This window comes from Lathyrus oleraceus, chromosome 5, assembly GCF_024323335.1.
Source record: "Lathyrus oleraceus cultivar Zhongwan6 chromosome 5, CAAS_Psat_ZW6_1.0, whole genome shotgun sequence".
Lineage (NCBI taxonomy): Eukaryota > Viridiplantae > Streptophyta > Magnoliopsida > Fabales > Fabaceae > Lathyrus > Lathyrus oleraceus.
In genome coordinates, this window is record NC_066583.1 from 135910511 (window position 1) to 135919427 (window position 8917).

General features: G+C 34.6%; 1 protein-coding gene across 1 annotated transcript; it reads right to left on the reverse strand.

Annotated features, from left to right (window-relative positions):
* Positions 1–1159: 1159 nt before the first annotated feature.
* LOC127078375 (F-box/LRR-repeat protein At5g63520) lies at positions 1160–8633 on the reverse strand. Its single transcript, XM_051018831.1, has 10 exons — positions 8239–8633; positions 7965–8072; positions 7798–7890; positions 7586–7720; positions 6416–6517; positions 6277–6316; positions 5748–5900; positions 4844–5019; positions 3474–3592; positions 1160–1710 (listed from the first exon to the last, which is right to left on the reverse strand). Exons 1-10 carry the CDS (start codon positions 8479–8481, stop codon positions 1266–1268), a joined length of 1614 nt encoding a protein of 537 aa, XP_050874788.1. The 5' UTR covers positions 8482–8633; the 3' UTR covers positions 1160–1265.
* Positions 8634–8917: the final 284 nt, after the last annotated feature.

Genomic DNA, 8917 nt, shown 5'->3' on the forward strand with positions numbered 1-8917 from the left:
AGGAAGGACTGAGAAAGTGAAAAACTTCATCTGAGAATTATGACGTCTTCCTATTGTGTTGAAATTGTTTATTCAAGAGCATGGTACTCTTGTGATTTGTATAGATTTGGATGTTGTAAGTTAAATCTGTAAAAAGTTTGGTTTAAGATTGTTAGACTGAACCTATATAAAAGATCAAGGTATTTCTATAAGGATGTTAGGTTGATTTTATACAAAAGTTGTTTAAGGTTATTGGGTTGATTATGTATAAAAGTTCAAATTCATTTTATTGAAAATTTCAAGAAAAATTCTTGAGGACTAAAATAAAGTGTGTGGATTAAAATCGAATAATGATAATCAGTAGCATAGTCACTCTTACCATATCTCTTTATATTCATGTTTTTTATCCATTTACCATATCTCCTTATATTTCAATTTCTTTGCTTATCTCTGCTTCAAATATAACCCGTTTTAAATCAGTTAGTTTGGTGAAAAAGTTTTAAAACTTAAATATCAAAATTCATCCACTTTTATGTTTTGAATCACCCTATAAATAAACTAAACTTCAACTTCTTCACAAAAGTTATAGTCATGCAAGTTTGCTTTCATTTGCAACTAAATTCACCTATATCGAACTTGCAAAATTCTAGATATAATAAAAATGCTAGACATATGTAAAATTGAATCGCACAAATGTGCCAATCTGCCTCATATATACGCCATAATTTTTGCGTTGTTACTGACCTAATTAAGGTTAGCGTACTAATATTGCAATTTTTTCAAGTAACAAAATATGGCGCCATATCACTTTTGATGCAACATATTTTCTTCATGTGCTGATTTTGTTCTTTCAATGTTTGAAATAGCATCGTCTGGTATTTTTCTAATAGTTCTTTCCAAAGTTGTAGAATTTAACTGTGGTATTTTTCTAATAGTTCTTTCCAAAGTTGTAGAATTTAACTGTGATAATTTAAGCAAGAGCATAATGAAACAAAGTTGCAGAAACAGTTAGTTGATTAAATCCCCTCGCTTTTCACTTGTAGAACTGTGATAATTTAAGCAAGGGCATAATGAAACAAAGTTGCAGAAACAGTTAGTTGATTAAATCCCCTAGAGCTTTTCACTTGTAGAACTAAAAAGCTTCAGAAGATCTGAAATCAGTTGCATAGTGAAACTGCAATAATTAAACACGCGCATAACTTATATTTATCATTGTGGTCCCGAAAAAACAGACATCCTGCTCAAACTAGCAATCTACATCTTGAAGAGAAAATTAAGAATAGCATCTAATGTTCTGCAGAGGGAGGAGGATCATATGACATCACTAAATAGACACTGCTATAAACATGCAAAAAGCAACTGATGGGCTTTGCATCTGGAGATGGACCAATCAAAGTGGTACAAGGACGCACCATTTCTCCACAACAAAATATTCCAGCAAATGGCACTCCTGGAAAATTCTCTAAGAAGGGGGAGCTATCAGCATTAGGACGTCCAAAAAATGAATCGCCGCGGCCATAACAAGCAAAAAGAATACCGCCAAAAACATTGGTAGCATTGTCTCCATTACCCTCGAAACTCCTGGAATTCTTCTCCAGCTTCATATTGTTAAGGGCATCACGAACCTCAGCTAATGAAGCCAATGCGGCATTAGGAGCAGAATGGTAGAACCGAAAGATATCACCTGTTTTGATGCCCATTCCATCAACATACAGATACTCTTCATCACCTCTGTACAAAACATGCAAAGTTAGTGTGTTCTTTTTAAGAACTGAGATTGTTTACAATAGGGGTTAATAGACTAAGGAAGGATGAGGAAACAGTGGCTGTTTAAGAGGAGTTTTTAATTCCACGTGTTCAAAATATATAATACAGTTGTACAAAACCAGAAAGCATCAATTAACAGTTTAGGAAACAGTTTTCAGTTCCACATACACAAAACTTCGTAGCACGATATGATAAAATTATGCACTTAATCAATCATGGCTTCGTGCGGCACGGTTTATCAACAAAGCACATGATTTGCCAAAAGGTGGAATTTTTGTAAGGCTTCCTCGTGCGACACGGTTTATCAACAAATCACATGATTCACCAAAAGGTAACAAATTTGTACGGCTGACATTAAATAATTTAATATTTCCAAATTTATAATTTTAGACATCTTGACTTTTCTAGCCAAAACAAAGTTGAAATCATCATATAAGTTATAGTCTAATCTAGAATTCATCATATAAATTATAGCCTTAATCTAGACAAAACAAAATTGAAATCCACTGTTGACAATGGCAAAATGGATGAAATAATTGGGTTAAAATAAAAGCCTATTCCCACTAGGTGGGGTCGGCCACTTGAAACACATATTGTACTAACATTCTATCGCGCATTGTATCTCAAGATAGATTATTTAACTCTCTTAATGGTTTGTTCCATAATATTCAATGGGCTTGCCTTACCTCTGGATACTAGACAACCCTCCACCGCATCTACCTCCTTGCTGATTCTTCTTTGGGTCTTTCCCATGTGTGCCCAAACCACCTAAAATGAGATTCTATCATCTTTTCTACTATAGGAGTTACTGACTATTTCTCTAATGATATCATTTATAGTCCAGTCTGATTTTATGTAAACACCCGTTGTAGTGCTCCCTCTTTACAATACTAAGTTTATTCAGTACCATAAAACACTGCAGGTCTATGCAGTAAATTAGTTCCTAGAACATGGGTTGTATTTTTTATCACAAAGTGCAACGGAAAATTTTCTCTATTTAATCCGCCCTACTTGGATTCAGTGGTTCGCATCTCACTCTATCTTCCTGTCATTTCATATAATCATATAGTTATATGCTTAGCCACTGTACATGACAGAATGTGCTGATTCAGTACATTATGTTATTAGCAGTTAGCTTCTATCACTGCCGGATAGTTTCTTTTATGCTTAGTCAGTGGATTAGTTGGCAAAGACTTTTCATTGCATCACGCTTAGTGCTCGGTAATCAATTCAATAAAATATCTGAATTGTTGAGTTCTCTCTCTCCTTCTCCCAGTTTTGCTTTTAGTTTCTGCACAACTTTGAGCTACCTTGAGCTCATAGATCTACAATGGTGGAAAACAGAAAACGAAAGGGTAAATCCAAATTGTTAAACTCCTTACCAGAGCATGAAGCTCCTAGACCAGAGAAAATGTTCTCCCAACTGAATCGTAACTACTTTTCTGAATGCATTACTCACTCCCCTTCCCTCTCGTTTATAACAGAAACTTCCTAAAAATCAGGGGAATATCCCAACTTACACTTCTTCTACAGCTTTCTAAAAGGTGTGCACATGTAATATGGGCCCAATGATTGGGTCAGCTAGCTTATTGGGCCTTGTTGTCCTAGCTTGCTATGTCCTACTAAAACTTAAACGACAGCATCTTATTTCAACATCTCCGAACAATTAATGTTGACAAGGCATTAGAAGACATACAATCTACAAAATATAAGAGTTTATATCATACCCCACAACTCCATGATATGCAATACACGTTCTTGGCATTGGCTTCTCTGCTCCAATGGAGACTTTCCTATTTTTAGTTACCCCAATGTACAACTCAGGAGGCTCAATGTGATTTTCCAGCTGCCAAATTTTGGAAAGTTGGTGAAAAAAAGACATAAATAGCAATAAGGGGAAAATAAAATAATAACCACGCAGACAAAATTCATATAAAATTAGTTTTATAAAACATTGAAATGATATTTGAAATCAAAAAAATTGACAGATAGCATCAGCCTATATCACCTTTCATCTTTCTGCAAAATTTAGCATAAAAATCAATATCCCAATTTGACATGCCATTTTCCGAGGACCATCATGATCAGTATCAATAGGGATACAGATTATTATTGCTTCAATAAAAAAATACTACTGAAATAGAAGACGAAAACCAACCAGGTTACAGCTTGGGCATGTTTAGGTGGTCAACTAGACTATTAGCTATTGATAGAGAAGTTTTATCACCATTCTTTAATTGCCTCCAAACAATTTTCAAAACCATGTTAAACTATCCCATTATAATCTCCATAAGATAGCTAGACATCTAGTGTTTATTTCCACTTGTTCTAAATCAGTAATGGGACTAGTGCTATTAAAACTGGCTTGGATCAACAGTTCAACTGGTAAACCGGTCAGTTACTAGGTGGAGTGACTCATTGGATTGGCTGTGCATGCACCCAAATGCAAACTGTTTCTACTCGGTTGTTTTTTGTGAAAACAACGAATGACATGGTCAGTTCATACTGCACTTTGAGTCAGTCCTTCCTTCTCTGTTTCAAGTCCCCCTTCGTTTTGTGAAACACAGCACAGAGTGGGAGAGAATCGATTTATAAATACACTAGGTCAAAGAAAGTGGCATTTATAACACAATCCTACAATTACTGCTGTTTATTAATAGAAAGAAGACTTTGTCTCTAGACAACAATGCAAACATGTACCTCATTCTGTTATTTCTTGAAGGACTGTGTTATAAATGCCCCTTTCTCGGTTATTCCCGAGTTCAAAAAGGATGTTGGTGCTATTCCCCTTCAACTCATCATTTCTATGTATCAGCTCATGTAATTGTCTTTGAAGATATTCCATTCTACATCCATATCACAAGTGTATTACCAATTCCCCCTCTTATTCTCTGTCACTAACATAGTATTTTTGTCTATTCCGAGAAATCTAATGGCCCTTCTTCTCCCTATATCATAAATTTTAACTAGTCCTTAATAATTTAAGCTTTTTATATTCCTCGATATTAGACATTCCCATCATGGTAGTTTCAAACATTAGTATCTCCGCAGTAAAAGGAATTTGTTGGTAGACCGTAATATGGAAATAAATGCTCACCAAAGTGTTAATATCGTGCAGAATACTCTCACCATCAAGAAGTTCTTGATGCCCTTCCCTTTTGGCAGTTAACCATGTTGAACAATCGGTGCTGTTTGTTCTAACTGAAGCTGCTTTGTATTTGCCACCCACAGGTGAAACACCATTTGAGAAAGCAACATGAAATCTAATGTTTCCTGCAGTAAAATCAATTCCTAACAGCAATGAGTGATTTATAAAAAATGACAACGAAATAGATAGGCATGCCTTGTGAGTTGTGACACTGGAAACAATCACTGCAGTGAAAAACATATACAAGACAGACTCTATTATTCAACATGTGCGCGCGTATAAAGGCAAGAACAAGAAGAATTGGAAGGCAAGACAACAAAAAAATCATTAAGGAGCTTTGTAGACTTATAGTGGCCCTTTCCCTATAATGCATACTCCAAAGCCAGTGACAACTGTGTCAGATCCGTATCCAATATTGCAATTTTTACAAAAAAAAAACTGCATTTATAGAAATCTCCCCCAAATTCCCACCTACATCCGAAAAGTGTCTCCTACCTGTCGCAAGAAAAAAAGAAAGCAATGTCCTTCTAAAAGAAGACAAGAAACGAAAGCAATTGCATTATCAGCAGCCTCTACCCACTTTTAAGAGATCAAAGTAATCTATACGTGTTTAACAAACTTCAAAGAAATTCCAATTATTTTTCTTAAAACTTATTAGTACTAGATTAACTACATAACTTTCACAGGCATAAAATTAGATACTTTTACAGTGTTATACTCAATTCCTGATAACCTTTGAACTTTGGAGGAATATTAAAATTACATTCCCCATTAATGAGATACGACGACATGCATGAATTACACTGTGCATTGCATGTTGTAGCCATATCTAAGAAAAGAGATCGGGAGGTACCAGAAGACCTGTTTCTGTCCTGAGCAAATACAAGAGCAACAGCTTCTATGAACCCTTTACTAAAACATGCGTTTCTAGAATCATTTCCGCATCTGAATACCGAGCATCCTCTCTCATCACCCACAATGACTGTGTCTATGGGCATGGCATAATCTGAAATTAAACAAAATGTCGTCAAAGAAGAAAACAACCAAGCATATATGTGTCAGAAATGTATAAATTGAAGTTGTGTTCTTTCCAATTATTTGGCTGCAAATTCGCCTAGTCTAAGTTTAAGTATCGAATTGCCATTATGTATCCCATAGACATTTTGCAACAAAATATTTTTGGAAAAGCACTCAAGTATATCTTCAAACTAAACAGAGCATTGTTTTGTGTATATAAACTCTTAGAACTGTTTGTTTCCTTTAACTTGTAACACATTCAAATTAAAGAGATGAATCTCAGATATTCTATCAAGCATAACACTTAATTTCCAACTTTTTCCTCAAGTACAGAGTAAATAAATATGTATAAAAGTATCACCAACCCAGCTTCTCCAGAACCAGTTTCATATCAGTGCTGGCTTCCTGGGCAGCAAAATCAAAGTGTTAGGAACAGAACCAAAGACTGGTAAATTGACAAAATAAAATCAATACTGGTAAATAAGTGTGTGATTGTTAACTCACTCCAAATAATATAACCCCAATGGGGAATTGGCGACCAGAAACGGAGGCTGAGTATTCTTTGATATCCATAATAAAACTATCAACGCATGGTTCTTGAGGTGTCTGGCGTCAGAAATACTTTTAATTAAATAACTTTATGAAATAAATAAAAAAGAATAAAGCATCAAATTATCTAAATCTGAAGTGAGGGAAGAGTAATATGCCTCTTGCTAGTTGCAATTACAAAGTTATAAAAATTGAAATCATTCTTTGGATAGGAAATGAGGATGAAAACCAAGTGATCATAGCACCACTAGATTCTATGAGAAATGTAAATAAATATTTAAAAAGAACATTTAAAATCATTAAGCTTATTATTAACAAAGTGGCATACATAAGCTCAAGGTTACAAGTCAATATCTAAAATTAATATAAATATTTTTTTGACAGCATATAAAATAATACTAAATTTCAATTTCATTTTTCTGCATTTCCCTAACTTAGAACACACTTTCACATCCATTCATTCTTGCACACTCATCTTAATGATTTTTTTAATCTCCATTCACACACAGAATGCCTTTCTAGCACCAATTTTCCTTCCCGGAGAGGAGCTTAAATCTCATTTTCCTCTCCTCTTATGTTAAAATCTACACTCCCTTCCAGTCGGCAGTAAATGGTGTTCCATTTAATCTATTTGAAACATGTTGATAAAGAGGATGAAATGGTCACAATGTTATACAAACAATGCCAATCTTTAGGACTTTACTAGCTTTTCAACTTAAGTGGCTAATTTACATTGAAAGTTAATACAAGATATCTAAACATTATATTGTTTTCTACGTTTATCTATTATTAACACCTTAGTTCCTCTTCTTGCCTTGAGGTATTACTAAAGCCAATTGACAACTTAAGGTTGCCTTTTGCACGAGTAATTTATAATAGACTAGCACATTAACATTTTTTAACTACCCTTGGTTGTAAGGTATTGATTGAGTAATTTATAATAGACTAGCACATTAACATTTTTTGACTACCCTTGGTTGTAAGGTATTGATTGAGTAATTTATAATAGACTAACACACTAACATTTTCCATTCCAAACGAAAAAATTAATATTCAAAATGTCTTACCCTTACATGTTCCTTTTCATTGTGTGCAAAGTCTAAATTCTCAAATAGATTTTATTACCTTTGGCGGTCGTATTAACGGTATAGCTTCCACTTTCAATCCTGGCAAGTAGCCAATTGTCAAAACTATGCCTTCATTAATATGTCTTGCATATTCATCGTCACCAATACCACTAAAAAGGGCACCCCATTTGACCTACACAGATTATCCTAGGGTTTAGACATGTTTCTCAAATATCAAGCACAAAGAGGAAAAAATCATCAACACCCAACCTCTTTAAATTCATCGGTAAGTGCGTCCCTTCCAATAATACCATTATTGACAGTGACAATAATCGGAATATTAAACCCTAATTTCCGTTGAATCTGCACCAGAGACATTAAGTCAGTTGCATAACCCAAATACTACTTTCACAAAAACAAGGTTATTAATTCCTTACAAGGCGAAGAATCTTGTTCGCATCGAATCCACATCCAACATTGACAATAGCAAAATGAGGTCGAATTGGCTCGGATAGAACCTTGTTAACAACCTCCTTCACAGCCTCCTGTTCCATTTCAAACCATTAACCAAATAAATAGCAACAAACAAACATACAAAAATTCTGAGATATAACGCACGCATACAGATATTAAGGAAAAAAATCAGTATCACTGAAGGTATTTGTTTGATTGAAAAACCTAAAAGTAAGAAGAAAAACGAATGGAACTTACACGAAGTGAAGGATTTAGGGAAAGTGCAGAAGAGAGCTTGGGACGAGAAATGATGCGACTGCAAATGGAATTCCATGATTTGCTAACGCAAGATGCGGACGCGAACGATAGAGCAGGGAGTCTGGTGAGAATGTTGTGGAGAAGATCGTCGTTCAGCAAGGTAATACCGATGTTGAGATCGTTTGAGGATTTTCCTTTGGTGCTCGATCTCGCCGCCGATGAAGAACATGGAGCTTCCTCCATTGTGGTTCTAGATCAACTCCGACAGTGCAAAATGTCAGTATAGTTCAATTTCGGTATTTTGATTCTGCTTACTGACAAAATGCACCGGGAAGAGAGTTGCTAAAGACTCTGGACGTGGGCTCGAATCGTTTTTAACTTTGGCCCAATAGTGACAGAAATCAACAGGGGAATACGAGGAATTAACTTGTCAACCCATTTATATCCGACTATAATTTTAAATTTTTAAAATTGCCTTTGACAAAAATAAATTGAATAAAATTTTTGTTTTAAATTTTTTTAGGTAAAAGTGAAATTTTTGGTACGCACTAAATTTTCGATAGTGTTATTTTCGGAAAGTTATAAATAATATCAGAAATTCTTAATTTTTTATTTTTCGGGTTGCTGTTTGATAAAAAAATCTCAAATGTATTTTCCTCAATTTTTGATCAAGGCATAA

Bases quoted from the DNA above. Each gene is read 5' to 3' on its own strand.
- LOC127078375 (XM_051018831.1), bottom strand. From the start codon at position 8,481: ATGGAGGAAGCTCCATGTTCTTCATCGGCGGCGAGATCGAGCACCAAA. The intron at 7,891-7,964 runs GTAAGGAATTAA...TCTCTGGTGCAG, and splicing joins CGAACAAGATTCTTCGCCTT to ATTCAACGGAAATTAGGGTT. The intron at 3,593-4,843 runs GTGAGCATTTAT...AAAATTTGGCAG, and splicing joins TGCACGATATTAACACTTTG to CTGGAAAATCACATTGAGCC.